A 19,276-nucleotide genomic window follows, 5' to 3' on the forward strand; every position below is an offset into this window, starting at 1 on the left:
ATCTTCGCTGCAAGTGATAAGCCTAGAGCTGCAGTCTGCAAAGGCATGTCCAATATGTCCACAGAAAGAACATAAATGCGGTAGCCACACATACCTTAGAGAAATAATGGTCTTGACACCATTAATCAGCTTGGTTAACATAGATCCAGCAAGAGGTTTGGTAATATCGACCACAATGCGAACCCTTATGAACTTCATCTAGGAAGAAAGTTCATTAGAATTATCCTTGCTCCAAAGGCCGATCTGAGCAGCAATGAGCTTAGCCGAGGAGATCGACAAGTAATCAGGAGGAAGCCCATGAATTTGAACCTAGAAAGTGCAAGTGGAGAAATCCCATGACTGCACCTTCGAATGAGGAAGGAAGTGCACTAACACAAAGAGGTCACGGGAGAAGCATAGAATGCGCTAAGTGGTGCTAGGGTTTTTTAACGAAAATTTCTGACTCTTCGATGAGAGAGTATCTTTTGGGACTCCCTATTAAATTCACTACTATAGATGTGCCCAAGAATGACCTGAACTTTATTGAGAACAACTTGGTTCTTGAAAAAAAGAAAAAGATCACTAGACGATCAGATTATATGGCTTTCGCTGAACAGAAAGTTAATTTATAAACATGTGCGATATCTTCCCCTTTACCACTTCGTATGTGCTAAATGATTTAAGAGGCCGGAGAGAGTTAATAGAATAGAGTAAAACATAATGAGCAAAGGACCTTTGTGCGTTTTGCTCTGCCTTCTTGCAGGGGCCGCAGCAAGTGCTGCCACACGGCAGGGTGAAGCTCTCAACAAGCTCATCTTTGATGGGAACATGTTACGAAGATGGGCGGTCAGCACTGCGCCCTCTACGGAGGCTGCTGCGGATCTTTCTTCAAGATCTTATTCACAGGATGGTCTGAAGGAGAGCGACAGGATCTCCTACTTGCCTGGCCAACCGAAAGGCGTCGACTTTGATCAATATGGAGGCTATGTCACTGTTGATGCAGAGAAAGGAAGAGCTCTCTTTTATTACTTTGTTGAGGCCATTGGAGGTGATCCTTCCTCAAAGTCTCTCCTTCTCTGGCTCAATGGAGGTGCGTAAGAAACAACTCTGGCTTCTTAGTTCACTATAAGATATTTCATGAGAAAGTGCTGATGCAATTCGCAAATTGGAATTCTTCATTTGAACTAAGGACCGGGCTGTTCCTCCCTCGGGTATGGTGCGATGGAAGAGCTCGGGCCATTTCGTGTTATGAGCGATGGAAAAACGCTTTATCGAAACCCATTTGCATGGAATAGAGGTAACATGAATGTTTTCTTCTCCTATGTTTAGTCTATAATGCTCTTCAATTAATTCTTGTTTTAAGTTCTTGATGATATTATTGTGTGTTGCAGTGGCTAATGTGCTATTTTTGGAGAGCCCAGCCGGAGTAGGCTTCTCCTACTCAAATACCACCGCGGACTACAATCTTAGCGGAGACAGCAAGACTGCCGAGGATGCCTATGTCTTCTTGGTGAATTGGATGGAAAGATACCCGGAGTACAAAGGCAGAAATTTCTACATAGCTGGTGAGAGTTACGCTGGCCATTATGTTCCTCAATTAGCTCATACCATTCTGCAACGCAATAAACAAGCTGCAAACAGAGGTGCCATAAATCTAAAAGGCATCATGGTATATATCAACCTTGTACTTTCACAGGATTGTTCTCCACAACATCTTTCTCCTATTAATTCTGAGAAGCTGTCCTCTTTTTGATTTGAATCGCAAGATTGGGAATGCGGTTATAAATGATGAAACAGACGCCAGAGGAATGTACGACTATTTCTGGACGCATGCACTAATATCGGATGACACAATAGAGGCCATCCATGAATACTGCAATTTCTCAGATGACAGCGGCGACCAACACGAACAGTGCCAACAAGCCATTGAAAGCACTCAACTTGGAAATCTCGACATCTACAACATTTATGCTTCTCTGTGCCTCTCAACCGACACCACATCTACACCCAAAAACCCTTCGGTTAATTTGTCTTTCGAACTCAATTCACCTTTTTCGCTCTTATGGCCTCTGAAGGAATTTTACTTTTGTTTGCAGGTGAAGAATTTTGATCCGTGCAGCGACGCCTACGTTAATGTTTATCTGAATGATCCTATGGTTCAAGAAGCCCTACATGCTAATGTCACCAAGCTCAAGTACCCGTGGTCTTCTTGCAGGTATATGCACCCATGTCACCCTTCAGCATATATATGTATAATTATAATTATTAACAATGTATACCATGGAATGATCTATTTAACTCTAACACCACAACTCATTTTTATATAATTAAACATGTAAACAGCATCTGATTCCTCCATAGGTAGTCTGCTGTTGTTGATGATAGTTTATAGTAGGCTGAAAAATTTCGGCTTTTGCTAAACCACTAATCACTTTCTCATCAGCAAAGCGAACACCAAGGCCACGTTGTATGGTGCACAACCTGGAAAAACCAGTGAGTGCAAGCAACTACAACTAGGAATTGCGTAATTTGTTGATTCCCAATGGCCCAACAATGAGATCTGGGAAAAGATTTCAAACCAATTCAATTGGTAAGTATTGTGCACATGCAAGTAGGGCAGATACCCAACTTGTAATTGTTACTAGGAGAGCACAGCATTATTTGGGCGGCATATGATGAAAGATGGGTCTTTGAGTAGAAGAAAAAGAATAACATGGTAGGGTAAGGGGAATCATTTACGTGTCCTTGTGCGTCTCCTTTCTAAGTTTTTCTCCTTGTGAGGATTGGTGGGTCAACAAACAAGCTAGAGTGTAGCGCACCAATCCTCCTAATTACCGGAGATGGCCCCACTACCACCTAAGTGTAGTTTGGACTTTGGAGTTAACATGGACAACTGGAGATAGCATCGTTTCGAAGAAGAGTCATGATGCTAATATGCCAACGATTGATTGGACGTAGTTTGGATCGCGCTCAAAGACGAAAGCGAAAACTTCAGTATTAACAATATTTAATAACAGAATATATAGTATGCGCACAAATCCTCCTTATTAGCGGAGATGGCCCCCCTACCATCAATTTTTGTCGGAGTTTGCATCGGTCTAAGAGTCACGATGCTTCCATGCCAGCGATTGGATGGAGTTTCAATCGCACTCAAATTAAGACGAAAGAGAATACTTCACTGTACCAATATGCATGATAGCATTCTGTTGAAAATTAAGATCGCGGTCAAATTTTGATTAACAAATTAATATATATGTATTGCGCTATCAAGAGATGTTTTCGTTTCTTTCCTCTTTTTTTTTTTTTTGTGAAAAGCCAATTGGCAAATAAGGGGAGATATTTTAAAAAAACCAATCTACTAGTACTACATTAAAGATAAGCATCAAGCTTTAAGGGCATAGGAATGAAACAACATTCGTAGGGCACGGCACATACATCAAGTGGGCCACCTAACTTTACCGTTCTCTTGATCTCGATCAAATCTTGAAGCGGTGTAGGTACAATAATCCTATAGAAAAGTAAAAATAAAATATAATCAAAGAAAACAAGTGATCCAACTGCCACCAAACTCAACATTCAACATCCCTCGTGTGGAGCACAAGGAAGAAGGTGAGTGGAGATGGACAAAGAGAAAGACTAGCCTGATAGCGAACAACAAGTAACAACGGAGTGAGCAAGTGGATGGTGGAGAGTGGTGTATGGAGTGAGGGAACATAGAGGAGATAGACGAGGGGACACACCTCATGGCTCTGTAGCCTACAGTAGCAAAGGGGAGGAGGGGAGAAAGTCTCTCCCCTCTCTTAGCCATTCGAGCTAGGAGAAGGGAGGGTGAGAAGGAGAGACTCTATGGGAGGGGAGGACAAGTCTGCCAAATTGTAGCAGAGAAGTGCCACGCGGGAGAGGATGCAACTCTACAAGTTATTATGACCTGCTACCAAAAGATGTTAAAATGCTACAAGTTATAAGACCAAGAAGAAAATTAGCATTAATTTTTTTTAGAAATAGGCCCCTGTGATTTTATTTTTATAAATGTGATTTATGTGGTTTGCAATTTTATATAATCAATTCTTGTGGTTTCATGTTTTTTTTTTTAAAAAAAATCATGTCTTTTTCTTATGGCTAGTCCTTAAATTCACCCATCTTTGTAATTGCTCCCTATAGCTTAAGAGGTAAATGAGAAATTTTGAGAAAGTAGCAAGTGGCGAGATGGACGTGGATTATGTGGTTAAGGTTATAGGAGATGATGATGGCTATGTGATACACTTAGTTAGGATCTTTTCTTATTGCATTAGTTGTTTATTTTCATTAAAATAAAATTCCTATAGGTCGCGTGCGAACGCAAGAGGGGTCGCATTCGAACGCAAGAGGGGTCGCATTCGAACGCCCTTGCAAACGCCTGTATTAGGTTCGTAAATACAGAGAACGCATATTGTGTGTTCAAACGTGGTCGAGCTAGTTCGAACGCCTGCATAGCGTTCGCACATACAGAGATGGAGCTTTTGAGTGCGTTCGAACGCGATCAGGCACGTTCGAACGCGATCGACGAAAATTCTCTAGAATTATGGTTTCATATTGTTTTAGGACTTATTGGCTAGCCTTTATAAATATGTGGATGGCAGCCAATTTCATTATGCTATTGGATTATTGATTTCTTGCCTCCTATCTTCTTTCTAGACTTTCTCCCTCCTCCCTTTTCACCATCCTTTCACCTCTACCGTTGGCAAGGATTCTCCTAACTCTTAATCTCCCTCAACTATCTAGCCACCCCTCTTCTTTGGGATCTCGACAACTTCGTTCCCCTCATCTACTTTCCTTAATCACATCCATAATCCACCCTCATCTCCATACCTATCCATAACCCTGACATCCACTCCACCCGTGACCACCACCATCACCCACGTTATTTCGTGTTTTCGTCCCAATTTCAGTTCGAATCTACGAAGTCCATAAATACGAAAGTTATAGATCAGAAAGTTACGGATCTAACCCACTTAGTTTTGTAACTTTCTAACTACCGAAGAATATCTGAAGGAATCATTGCGTGAATTAATTTCTATAATACATCCAAATCTTGAAGGAACCATTGCGTGGGCTATCTTTGGTATGAGAACCCATCAATTTGGTATCAGAGCTCATCACTATGGTGGATGGGTTAGTGCCTTGAGCAAGATGAGGTGCAAGAAGAGAGCTTCCAAGTATGGTTGGCCGCTTAAGTGAGGAGGGAGAAGCGATGGAGGATTAAATCTCGGTCATAGTCGGGAGCTCAGTTTGGATTCTGAGGGGGAGGAAGGAGAAGGGAGAAATTGGCTCAAGCTTAGATGCAAAATAAGTCTCAATAATCAATAATCCAAAAGGGCTGCTTTTCCACATTTGGAGTCTAGCCAATCATCTAAAAACTCTAAACAAATCCTACTATGACTCAACTTATCCGTCGCGTATTTGAATGCCCCCTCCCAATTGCGTTAATGCCCAAACTAAAGCTCTAGATTGTGAACACGAATCAAGCGTTCGAATGCCCAAAACAAGTCTCTAAATGTGCGAACACAGATCAAGCGTTCGAATTGCAAAACAATGTGCTATGTATGTGCGAATGCAAATCAAGCATTTGAACGCCCTCCACTAGCATTTGAACGCTGTCTTCAAACGCCCTCCACTTGCGTTTAAATGCACCTGCCAAAAGTCATCTTATTTCCTTAAAACATAAATAAAAATGATGCAATTTTGAAGCAGTTTAATCATGTCTAATATGTATCTAAAATCAAGAATAGTAACAACCCACCACGCTTCCCTCACCTTATCTTCAAGGTGCAAAGTGAGGAAAACGATCCATCAATTCGTCCTTCATCTCCACGTCACATCGTCGGTGATCCGTCCAAGCCACTCCACTAGAACCTCCTTCTTCACACTCGGATGGTAATCCCTTCGGCTCTTCGGTCTCTCCATCAATCAGCATCACTGTATTAATTGGCTGTGCACAACGGTCTCCCGATGTGAACTTCTCGTCAAACCTTAAGCACAACCCCTTGGCTCTTCCCTCCTTCACCTAGGTAGGTGTTAGAGTTAGCATAAGGGTCCTAAGGTTATTTTTACATCATTAAAAATACAAAAAAGGTGATCGATGTCCAACTGCTTATAGGTAATTGAAGCCATCAAGTGCATGCTTCGGCATTGGTTGTAGCTTGCTACTCTATGGTTGCCTTGAGTGCCCTCTAAGTGCTCGATGTTTGTCCTCCATGAGCAGAACATCGTCTATGGTTTTCCTTAGATCTGCAGGTCGTAGCGCTCGTACATCAGCTTGAATGTCCTCCCGCAAATCGGTGATGAATGTGGATTTGAGCTATATATCCAACCATAGTGGTGTACATAGGCTAGACACTCATTCAAATTCCTTTTATTAGGCTCTCATCGTCATCTTTCTAGACCGTCTTCATAGCCCGACGATCCAAACAGTTTGTAGAACAAACGGTGAAACTCCACCCACGTTTCAATTGGCCTATAGTGGTAGCCGATCGAAAGCACTGTAATGCCACATCCTTGAGGTGGAAAGATGTAAGGAGAACCTTTTGATCCTCCTCCGTGTCTTAGAAGATGAAGAATTGTTTTGTATGGTAGAGCCAATTTACTAGATCTCCACATCAAAAAATTAAAAATTCCAACTGAACAATATGCTCACTCACAGATGACGGTATCATGGTTGGGATCAAATCTTGCTCTAGTTGTAATCGGAGGTGAGTGTTGCTCTAGCCATACATGATTTCTCTGACATCCTCCATTAGATTCTTGATCTTTCTTTTCATCTTTTCATCCCTCTCAATCCAGGGATCATCATCATCTTTGCCTACAAATCTCGCTCGTTGACAAGGCCCACCTTGCCTTAGCTCAAGCGTGGTCTCTCTTGTCCTTAGCCAACTGGTGGAACCATCATGGGGGGTTTTAGTGTAGAAAATCTAAGTACCTTATGTCCTTGAATTGGCCCTTCTCGAATCGCCCGCAACAATCTAGCATTTTGTTATGTGATTGTTTGACTCAAGATTTCAATGGTTTAGACGAGGATAGTGGAGAAAGTCTATCCCAAAGCTTCAATGGACTTTGAAAGCATCTCTATATTTGGATATAGAAGAAGGGTGGAGGAGGTAGCATTGTGTGTGTGTGGTCCTCTTGCCCTTGGGTGCCCGTGCGTGGAGATGTAGAGTCACCCTCTCATGTGAGCGAGGATGTCTCCCCTTCTAGTTGTTGGCGTCATTGCGGATGTGTGCCAAGGAAAGTTGGCTGTGATACCAACTTGTTACGGTCATCCTTGAGGAAGATGATCATCTATCCAATTTATTCATCTAGATATAACTCAATATGGAACTTGTGAAGGCAATAGGGATCCAACCAACCATTGGAGAGATTTTAGATTTTTGATATATTTTTTCTATAGATGTTAGGAATCCAACGCAATTAGAATCTCATCGATCAAGCTGGTATATCAAAAGTTATGAAGGAAATAATGATCAAAGGTCAAGAGGTGGCGGGATGGACGTGGATTATGTGGTTAGGGTTATAGGAGATGATAATAGCTATAGTTGTTGGGTTAGTGCCTTAAACAAGATGAGGTGGGAGAAGGGAGCTTCTAGATATGGCTAGTCACTTGAGTGAGAAGAGAGAAACAATGGAAATTAACCTCGGTCGTAAATGAGAGCTTGGGTTGGATTCCGAAGGGGAGGAAGGAGGTGGAAGAAGTTGGCTTAGGCTAAGATGCAAAACAAGTCCCAATAATTAATAATCCAAAGAGGCTGATTTTCCACATATTTGGAGGCTAGCCAATCATCTAAAAACTCTAAACAAATTCTATTATGACTCAATTTATCCGTCGTGTGTTTGAATGCCCCAAACTAGAGCTCTAGATATGCGAATTCAAATCAGGCGTTGGAAAAGGCCAAAAATTGTGATTTGTATATGTGAATACAAATCACGCATTCGAACGCCTTCTACTTGTGTTCGAACACACCTACCAGAAGTTACTTATTTCCCAAAATAGAAATAAAAATAATGCAATTTGAAGCAAGTTAATCATGTCCAATATGTATCTAAATCAAGAAATATAACAGAGGGTAACTCCCTCTCACTCTTCTTCACACACTAATGTCTCTAGTACCTCTTCCTCCTCCATCACATGCCTCAATGCTATGGATCTGATGGTCGACATCTCTGTATGTGGTCCAAATATCGACTTGCTTTGGTACCAAGATGTTACAATCATGGTTGGGTTAGATAAGATCATAATATGGTGTGGTTCTTAATAGATTTGGAAATGGAATTTTCAAGAGCAATGCTGATTGGTCTAATTGTCCAAAAGACCAAGAATTAGATGTATTGTTTCTTTGGAAGTTAACAATACAAGGCAACTAGAATCTCATCGATTGGATGCGTAGATAGAAAGTTATTATGGGTAGAATGACCAAAGGCCGGTGGTGGCGAGATGGACGTGGATGGTAGAAAATGGTGATATGGTAAGGGTTAGGATTATAAAGGTGGCAGATGGCTATGGTAAATGGGATAAAGTGGAAAGCTACTAAGGAGGGAGAACTGGACTGACTCTCAGTGATGAGAGGGGGCGGTTGGACGTAAGGGAATGGCGGTTGTGGTGGTGGCCACGCCCGAAGTCGATGCTTGGTGAGAGAGAGGGAGGTTGCATAAAAGGTCGAGAGCGAGGGTGATACACTTAGGAATTTTTTCTTATTGCAATAGTTGTTTATTTATATTAAAGTAAAATTCCTGTAGGTCGCATTCGAATACAGGTAAGGTCGAGTTCGAATGCCCTTGCAAACGCCTGTATTAGGTTCACAAATACAAAGAATGCATAATGTGCATTCAAACGTGGTTGGGCGAGTTCAAATGCCTGCGTTTGAACACCTACATCGCGTTCGCACATACAGAGAACGAGAATCCTCTAGAATTAGGGTTACTTATTGTTATTAGGACTTGTTGGCTAGCATCTATAAGTATGTGGATGGTAGCCAAATTTATTATGCTATTGGATTATTGATTTTTTGCCTCTTATCTTCTCTCTAGACTCTCTCTCTCCTCCCTCTTCACTATCCTTCTACCTCTACCGTTGGCAAGGTTTCTCCTAACTTCTAACCTACCTCGTCTGTCAAGTCACCCCTCTTCTTTGGGATCTCGACCACTTTATTCCCTTCGTTTACATCCCTTAACAACATCCACCATCCACCTTCATCTCCATACCCATCTATAACTCTAACATCCACTCCACCCGTCACCACCACCATTACCTATGTTATTTCGTGTTTTGGTCCAAGTTTTAGTTCGAACCTACGTAGGGCATAAATATAAAAGTTGTAGATCAAGAAGTTATAAATCTAATCCACTTGGTTTCGTAATTTTATGACTACTGGAGAATATTTGACGAATGTTGTCCTATGGTTGCGCGGACTGATTCCTGTAATATGATACGATTCATACTTCACCGATATCATCTTGAGCACGGATACACTTTAGGAGTGTCTATGTTTCTTGTTTTAATATTTAGTTCTTAAGAAAATAAATTTTTTGTAAGTCGCATTCGAACGTGGGTGGAGTGCGTTCGAACGCGGTTGTGAACGTTTGCATCACGTTCGCACATCTAGAGAGTGTGAATTGTGCGTTCGAACATTGTGTTCGAATGCGCTGTGAACACCTGCATCACGTTCGCACATCTAGAGAGTGTGAACTGTGCGTTCAAATGCGCTATGTACACCTGCATCGCGTTCGCAAATCCAGAGAAGTGGAAAATAGGTGCGTTCGGACGCGCATTCAAATGCTTGCATCACGTTCACAAATCCAGAGAAGAGCGAACTAGGTGCGTTCGAAGCGATTGGGCGCGTTCGACCGCAATCAGCAAAAATGTACTGTTTAGGATTAATTTTGAATTATTTGGTTAGCCTCTAAAAGATGTTGATGGCAACCATAGAGTCATTATTGATGAATTGAGTTTTTGCCTTGCCTCTTTCGTCTTCTTCGCTCTCATTCTCTCGATCCCCGACGACGCCGCTTCTAACCTCCTTCGACCGGCCAATCACCCTAGTCCCTTAGGGTTGGCCCTCTCTTTCCCCTTCTTTCAATCTATCCAACACTTGCCCTAACCCTTTCATTAACCATAACCCTTCCACCACCACTTTTCACTAGTGCCACCCCATTAACGTCGATCCACCACCAACCACCATCATCAAGGATCTCGTGTCTCCATCCACGGATCCTGACTAGACCCCTTGACGTTTGTCCACTAATTGGACGATATCTCGAGATCTTCACATCTGATTCGCCTAAAACTTGATTTATTGGAAAGCTCTTTTCTGGGGATACAACATATCTAAATTTCACATCGATCCGATGGCGGTATCTTTTAGGATCTATTTAGAAAGTTTCATGCCAGAATTAGTCTAGATCTGAGAATTGAAAGAGATCGAACCTTAGCCTAAAGGGGAGATCGTATCATAATACATCTAGATCTTGAAGGAATCGTTGCGTAACCTATCTTTGGTACAAGAATCCATTAGAGGGAGATAGGGATTAAGCCAAATTCTAATTCATTCAATAATATAAATGTGGTCGGCACCTATGTATTTCTAGGTGGCCACAATACAAATCACTTCAACTAGCCTTACTGCATCAACTCAAATCAACTAAAGTTGAAAGCAGATGAACCTAATATGAGGACTAAATTGCAAAAGTAAATAAATTAATTAAACTAAGGGTTTCAGCCCTTATTAGGTCAACCCAAGATGATGGTGTTGTCCCAAGTCATATCATTGGGGTGCTATGGTGGTTTGGGTTAGTGGAGTTAGGGTGGTAGGGTGACGTTAAGGCATGGTGCAGATGGTGGATGGGTAGCACGAGTTGCGAGAAGGACGAGGAGGGAAAAGGTGGTTTGTTCTTAGAGGAGTATGGGGTTTAGACCGTCGAGAAGAGAGAGCTCTAGCTATTAGCTATAGGAAGAAGAGAAAGAGGGAGATCAAGAGGGAGAGAGATAGAAAGGTAGGGAAAATCCAAATATTTTATAATACCAACAATAGCTGCTTTCCGCATATTTAGAAGCTAGCTAGAATTTAAAAACATTCAAATTTATCCTAATGTGGAATGATCTTGATGTCGGGCATTCGAATGACCTCTTCGGGTGTTTGAACGGCCAAACTCTTCTCTGGCTCTCAGACTGGGCCATTCGAATGCCCTAGCTAAGATAGGAATTTCCTTGACCAACTAGGGCATTTAGACGCCAAGAATAGGCATTTGAATGCCTTAGCCTGAGCACCTTATTTTCAGTAAACAACTACAATCTCTAAACAAGATAACTAGAACCACAAGTTAGGTCAAAGCAATCCTAATTAAGTTATGTAAGCCTTTAAGATAAATCCTAGTTCAAAACATGTCATACAAGATGCATTGTAACTGACCTCTATATATAGGAGGGGTTGATCTCATTTGTTTAATCATCTATTGAATCCAAGCGTTGAGAATTATATGTTAGCCTCAGACTGTCATAGGAGTAAGAGTAACCTAGTAGAAGAAATAAATGAATCATAATTAGCACCTTATAGCTAGAACCATAGACCCCATCTGTACCGATCCCTTAGTTGGTCGGAGGTGTTGCAGGCCCTATTGGCATCAAAGCATCCATGACAAAGATTATGATGGTTCTCCATGAGATTCACAGAGCACAAATGCCTGAAAATCAACCAGAGCATCCCATAGCTAAACCATGGTAGCTCGCACACGTCATGGCAATCAAACTAGTGCGCATTGAATCGATCAAGGAGGAGAAGGCATTAGGGTTTGGGGCAGAACCACACCATGGGTGTGCACTCCAAGGCCATGCCCCATAAAGGTCTGGCCCACAAGACTGTACACCACTAACCAAAACCTCACCTCATCTGAGGTTAGAGATTCGTATGATCTGACAAAGCATAGGATTTGGGCCCTAGGAAGGAGTTGGGCCCACTTTTGCATTCCAGTTGTGGGTACTTCCAGGAGGGCTTGTCATGCTGTGGAAACGATCCATTGATTGGGTGGGATGTAGTGGCAATGTCCTGATTTGCGACACACCTAATCATTTCCTCGGTAGAAGGCCTAACTAGACAATTGTCAGTGGTCTACGCTAGCAACGAACTCAATGAACAATGAGAGCTATGTAGGGAGCTACGAAGCATGGACCCTAGAGATACACCTTGGGCGATATTGGGGGATTTCAATACTTCCCTGGCGGTTGGTGAAAAAAACATTCAGTACCCGTGGTGCTTGGACCTAAAGCTAGGGCATTCCAAGATGTTGTGAATGAGGCTGGCATGCTAGACTTGGGGTGTGAAGGTATCCCTTATACATGGTGTAACATAGGGCGGGTGCTAAGAAGATGTGGATTCACCTCGATCGAGTGCTTGTCAATCCCTGTTGGTGTGAGAGTCTTCGCAACTATAGGTTGGTGCACCTCGACCGATCGGCGTCTGACCATGCTCCCATTTTGCTACTCTGTGATGACTGTGGAAGATGAGTTGCGTGACCATTCAGGTTCAAGAGGATTTGGTTTGAGTACGACGAGTGCAAATCCATCTTGGCAAGGGTCTAGAATAAGAAATCCAATCGAGAGGGCCCATGCATGCATTTGATCACAAAGTAACTGCCTCCCAGTGAGCTCTCAAAGAGTGGAGTAGGACCACCATTGGCAACGTGGAGGCCAGGTGCAACCAGGTTAAAGAAGAGATCAAGTCCTTGGAGGGCCTAGACGCACAACACGGCTTAGACGGGCCTTGTGTTGCCTAGCTCCGCTCCTTATACAACTTAAAAGTCGCTCTCAGTCGGTAGGTGAACTTGTGGTGGCTACAATGATCTCGCCTACAGTGGGTGAACGAAGGAGACAGAAACACCAAGTTCTTCCACCTCTTGGCCATAGTAAGCAACTGGTGGAATCGTATTTCTGAGATACAAAATGAAGCTAAAGAATGGGTTATGGAACCAAGTGTTATACATGCTTCCAAGAGCACTATAAAGACCTCTAGGGACTGCTAGACTCTACCTCCGAGGACCTAGATAGCTTGAAGGCAATGTGCTCACTACGCTTGTTGAGCCAGAAGAGATCCATACGACGATCTGGAGCTTACCAAAAAATAAGGTGTTGGGCCTAGATGACCTCCAAGCCAAAGTATTCACCTATTACTAGGAGGTTATGGGGCTAGACCTGGTGGATGCAGTTGCCATCTTCATTAGGCACGGGACCATTACCTTCTTCTAGGATCGGTCTTACATAACCCTTATCCCTAAGAAGGAGAACCCAAGAAAGAGAACCCAAGTAGGGTGAGAGACTACAGGCCAATAGCTTTATATAATGCAGCCTACAAGGTAATAGCGAAGATACTTGATACACTTTGTTGGAGTCTTTTCTTATTGCACTAATTGTTTATTTTCAAAAAAGCAAAGTTTTTGTAAGTCACGTTCGAACATGGGAGGGGGCATGTTCGAACGCCCTTACGAATGCCTATAGGCGTTCACATCAATGGAGAATGCAAATTGTGCGTTCGAACGTGCTCTACTGTGTTCAAATGCCTGGGTGCGAATGCTTGTATACGTTCACATCGATAGAGAATGTATTTTGTGCATTCAAATGTGGATGACACGGTACGAACTCGATCGGTGAGAGTCCACTATTTTTAAGATTAATAATTCTAATTTTGGCTTGTTTGAATGAATCTTGATTTCTATCTTTCTCTTTCCTCTCTATTGTCTCTCTACCTTAATCTCCCTCCTCCCTTTTTACCAACTAGCCACCTCTACCATTGATAAGGTCCCATCTATCTTCTAATCTCCCTCGTCTATCGAGTCCTCCTTCCCCCCTCCTTGGGATCTCAGCCACTTCTCTCTCTTCATCCTTACCCATAACCATATCATCACCTTCACTCGTCACCACCACCATCACCCCCACTCTTATGTATTTTTGTCCTAGTTGTAGTCCGAATTTGCGAAGGGCGTAAAGACCAAAAACATAGATCAAGAAGTTACAAATCGACCACCCCTAGTTTTATAATTTTATGACTACATCGAAATATCTGGTGAATATGTTTGCTTGATTGCGCAAGTTGCTTTCCTATAACTGATCTAGATATTAAAGAGCACGTTCTGTACTTATCATTGGTATTAGAGCCTGGCGAATCTTGGACCTCCATTAATGATGGAGATAAGGAAGATGGCACCATCAAGAAGATCAATGGAGGGCACACCGACAATGGAAGACTCAACCCACGAAAACCCTAATCGAGAGGCTGATTCCCTTAGTGCGGCCATAGTAGGATCGAGTCTACTAATGTCCATGGGTGTGAACATAGACTTGGTGGATGAACTTAGAGGCATATTCCAAATATTGCTGCATCGGATGGATGCAATGCAGAATGATCATAATGCCTTGAAGGAATACATCATGAACTGATCGGCGTCGTCATCTTCTCCACGAAGATTGGTGTCGCAATAATGACCAATGGTGGAACCACACCAAACCAACGCCCCATAGGTCCAAGTATGATATGTTAATGTCAATGAGCTGCTTTTACCTATTCTTATATAACATCCCCCACCTCCGATACACAACCCAAGGCCAAAGGTGGTGGAACCCGAGAAGTGCACAACATTGGTGCGCTTCGTTGATGAAAAAGATTGACACTTTGACAATGATATCGATCCCTTCAGAGATGGTGTTAGGTGTGTTCGAGAATTTAGAAAAGAAGAACAACAAGCACAATGGTTCAGACCTGAACCAACGATCTTTTGTGAGCCTGATAATGCTATTCGAGGGAGAACCGCACACTTGGACTTTTCAAAATATCAAGACAGTGAACCGACAGATTGGGTGTTTTAAGTAGAGCAGTATTTTGATTGTCAATGAACAACAGAGGATGCAAAGGTGCCGATGGCAAGCTTTGACCTCCAAGGAATGGTGTTGCATTGATACCGATCTATCATTCGAGGTGGAAAATTTGCCGATTGGGCAAAATTTTATAGGAGGATCATATGTAGATTTGGGACAACGGTGTATGAAGATTTTGCTGCCACCTTAAACAAGATAGTTCAAAGGATAACCATGTTGGAGTACTAAATAGAATTTAAAAGAGTTAGTAGTCGGTGCGAGCCACCTTGGCCCAAACCAACATTAATGAGCACCTTTATTTCAGGGCTGCAGGAGGAGATCTAGGCAGATGTTCATGCTCTTTGTCCTATCACTCTTGAGGAGGACTTTGAGAAGGCTGTGAGGATAGAGCAGGAGCACAAGGCTCTTAAAATGGCAACAAAAGCAAGTTGGGGCAATCGAGATGGGTAGTTTGCACCGAGAGCACCGGCTAAAAATTCTGCGAGTTCAAAGGCAGCAACTACTAGTACTGGAGCACGACTACCCTTGAGACCCTCTTCTGATGTTAGAGGAGGCACGAGATTCCCCATTCGAACTCTCACACCTGCCTAGGTGGAGGAGCGAAGAGTGAAAAGGCTTTGCTTTCGATACGATGAACATTTCACCCTCGGTCATCAATATTCCAAACCGATCGGAAGTGTGATGCACATCGATGGTCTCTATGGGGCCAATGAGGTTGTTGGTGATGGAGAGTATGCAAAGGAAGTCCATGGGGAGGACGTTGAGGAGGGCGCGGAGAAAGATATCCAAGCTGAGATATCGATGCTTACATATTCGGGTATTTCTACGTCAAGGACATTGCAGGTGGACAAACTCGTTAGAAGGCATTGTGTGCACATCCTTATCCATTTTGAGAGTACACATAACTTTCTAGACGACAGGTTAGTGAGGAAGATGGGCTTGGACGTTGAATTGATAGCAGGGTTTGAGGTTGCTATTGAAGACAACACGAAATTTTGGGCGGAGAGCTTGTGTCGCCAGGTCGGTATACGGGGGTGCAAGGACACGACATCATTGTGGACTTGTATTCATTGGTGCTGCATGAAGCAGATATTATCCTTGACACTCAGTGGCTGCAGAGTTTGTGACCCATCACATTTGATTTCTAGAGTATGTGGATGAAATTTAAGCAAGGAAACAAAAAGATGCGGCTTAATGGCGTTCGATCACTACTGATTCTAGCGATGCAGCCGTTGGTAGGGCTACCTTATACAAGTGATTAGGCATATCTTCCTTAGTTAGGACCAGCAGGAGATGAGCCTCATATGAGTTTAGGTATTACAATTAATTTATCTAATTTATTAGATAAATTTGTTGGATTGTTTGAGGAACCAAAGGAATTGCTGCCAACGTGAATGGCGGACCATCGCACAAAGATTGTGCTCGAGGTTGCACGAGCGAACGTGAGACTATATCGATATCAACATGTGCAAAAGGATGTTATCTCTAAGATGGTGGCCGAGATATCAAAGCAAGGCCTCATACAACCAAGCCATAGCTCTTACTCATTGCCCGTGTTATTGGTGTGAAAGAAGGACATGTTGTGGCATTTTTGTGTCAACTATCGGCACTAAATGCTATCACCATCAAGGACCGGTATACTATTCTGATCATAGAGGAGCTTCTGGACGAGCTTGCAGGGGCGACCATATTCAGTAAGCTTGACTTGAGGGTTGGGTATCATCAAATTAGAGTTCACCTGATGGATGTGCCCAAAACTATATTTTGGACTCCGAACGGGCACTACGATTTTCGGGTGATGCCATTTGGCCTCATCAATTCTCCAACAACATTTTAAGGCCTCATAAATGATATTTTTCAACCTCATGGTGTGTCATGATATTCTTTAACGATATTTTAGTGTATAGCAGGACTGAAATTGAGCATTGGCTACAATTAGAGGATGTGTTGAATTTGTTGAAGTAAAACCAGCTGAAGATTAAGAAGTCTAAGTGCCTATGACGAGTACCACAAGTGGAGTATTTAGGCCACATTATAACAATGGAAGGAGTGGCGACGGATTCTCAAAAGGTGGCATGCATGACAGCTTGGCCGATCCTTACTTCCACCATAGGATTGCGAAGCTTCTTGGAGCTGACGGAGTATATTGTCGCTTCATCGCCAGGTTTGGCAAGATCACTGCTCCTCTCACTTCATTGTTGAGGAAGGACTCTTTTAGATGGACAAAGGAAGCCACTACAGCCTTTGAGAAATTAGAAAGAGCAATAACAACGGCACCGATTCTAGCTCTACTAGACTTCACCAAAGAGTTCGTTGTGAAATGAGATGCATTAGGGGTTGGCATAGGGGTCATACTAATACAAAGATGACGTCTCATAGCCTTTCTCAGCAAGTTTTTATCACAAAAATTACAACAATTATCAACCTATGAGAGATAGATGTTGGCAATCCTATATGTAGTAATGAAGTGGAGGCCTTTATTTGATCGGTAAGCGATTTATTATCTGAACTGATCAAAAGTGTCTTCCACAGTGTATTCACACTCTAGCACAGTAGAGGTGAGTCACAAAATTGATGGGGTATGATTATAAAATTCAGTACAAGAAGGGGACAGAAAATAGAGCGACGAATGCACTATCGCACCAACCCGATACAGCTGAGCTCATAGCATTTTCTTCTCCCACTTCTCATTTTCTTAATGAGCTGAGGTATGCATGTACAGCTGACCCAGATGTTAAGAGGTTGTTACAGGAGGTGTTAGATGATCTTGAGCCTGAAGTTGGAGAACTGAGGCAGTTTGCTGCTGGACTATGGGTTTATATGGGTGCCTATGAATGACGGATTGCAGCAAAATGTTGGAGTACTTTCACCAAACTCCGGAGGCCGGTCATAAGGGTGTCTTGAGGACTTATAGGAGGCTATCACAGAACTACACGTGGCTAGGACTGAGGCAAGATGTGAGGAGTTTTATCCGTCCTTGTGAAATCTGTCAAAGAGCAAAGACAACCACGTTGAAATCGACCGGATTACTTCAACCTTTACCAATACTGGACTATGTTTGGTTCTATAGATTTCATAGAAAGTCTTCCGTTGGTACGTGGCTACTTAGTTATTTTTGTGGTAGTTGACAGATTAAGCAAGTATGCGTACTTTTCTGCATTATCGCATCCATTTTTAGCCAAGTCAGTAGCTAAAATTTTTATGAGAGATGTTGCTAGGTTGCATGACATACCACGCACGATTGTCTCCGATCATGATCATGATCGTGATTGTGTATTTAGATTATAGGGGAGTCGATTGAACCTCAGTTTGGCCTACCATCCATAGATGGATAGCTAAACTGAGGTCGTCAATCGAGGTATTGAGTAGTATTTGCAGTGCTTTGTGAGAAAGATGCTGAGGCGCTGGTTGGAATTCTTACGATAAACGGAATGGTCTTACAACACCGCCCACCACAGAAGTATTGGGATGACTTTGTTCGAGGTGATGTATGGGCGCACGGTTCCGACATTACGTACCTATGACCTTGTGGCATCTACTGATCATACGGAGGTGGACTTGGCATTGATGGATAGGGATACCACATTGAGAAGGTCGGTGCCCATCTTAAATTTGCTTAAAACCGCATGAAGCAAGTTTATGATCACAGCAAACTGGGAGCAAGAGTTTGACATCAACAGTTGGGTGTTCATGAGGGTGCAACCATACCAACAGGTGACCTTGCGTTCAATGTGAAACCAGAAGTTAGCACATTACTACTTTGGTCTATTCCGAGTATTAGAGCGTATCGGTCTAATTGCATATCACTTGGAGCTGCCTGAGGGGTCGAGAATACATCCGGTCTTCCATGTTTTATTGCTAAGGGAGTGGATTGGAGATTACTAGGTTGTTAGATTGGTTCTATAGGAGCCATTGAAGGAGAGAGCGATTATGGAGCCAGTTCGTGTACTTGCGAGGCACCGACGACGTCATGGTACCAGATTGGAGATGGGGTCCTAGTCGAGTGGCTTGGCAAACCATTCGATGAGGTGACATGGGAGCTGGAGATAGACATCTTGGAGTATTTTTCTGACTTTGCACCTTGAGGACATGGTGGGGGAAGTATTTCTAGTCTAGTTATTTATTTTTTAAAAAAGTAAAGTTTTTGTACGTCACGTTTGTAGGCGTTCACATCGACAAAGAACGCAAATTGTGCATTCGAATGCCTGCATACATTCACATAGATAGAGAACATATTTTGTGCGTTCAAACGCGAGCGACCCCATTCAAACGTGGGCAACCCCATTCGAACACAATCGATGAGAGTCCACTATTTTTGGGGTTAATAATTGTAATTTTGGCTTATTTGGTTAGCCTTTTAAGGTGTGGATAGCAACCAAAATTATTATGATGAATGAATCTTGATTTCTA

At 42.7% G+C, this 19,276-nt stretch overlaps 1 protein-coding gene across 4 annotated transcripts in view; it reads left to right on the forward strand.

Moving 5' to 3' along the window:
- Positions 1-594: 594 nt before the first annotated feature.
- Positions 595-19,276, forward strand: part of LOC140775501 (serine carboxypeptidase II-3-like) — a 46,089-nt gene continuing 27,407 nt past the window's right edge. The window contains exons 1-5 of one of the 4 annotated variants that reach the window (XM_073118845.1): positions 604-1,069; positions 1,169-1,276; positions 1,371-1,648; positions 1,746-2,000; positions 2,076-2,194. In XM_073118845.1, coding sequence (XP_072974946.1) covers positions 700-1,069; positions 1,169-1,276; positions 1,371-1,648; positions 1,746-2,000; positions 2,076-2,194 — 1,130 coding nt within the window. In that variant the 5' untranslated portion in view covers positions 604-699. Of the gene's footprint in view, positions 1,070-1,168; positions 1,277-1,370; positions 1,649-1,745; positions 2,195-19,276 lie in introns of all 4 variants that reach the window. The other 3 variants (XM_073118847.1, XM_073118844.1, XM_073118846.1) reach the window with 3 other exon arrangements.

Source organism: Typha angustifolia, chromosome 14 (genome assembly GCF_048772165.1).
Source record: "Typha angustifolia cultivar Huaian chromosome 14, ASM4877216v1, whole genome shotgun sequence".
In the NCBI taxonomy this organism is placed as follows: domain Eukaryota; kingdom Viridiplantae; phylum Streptophyta; class Magnoliopsida; order Poales; family Typhaceae; genus Typha; species Typha angustifolia.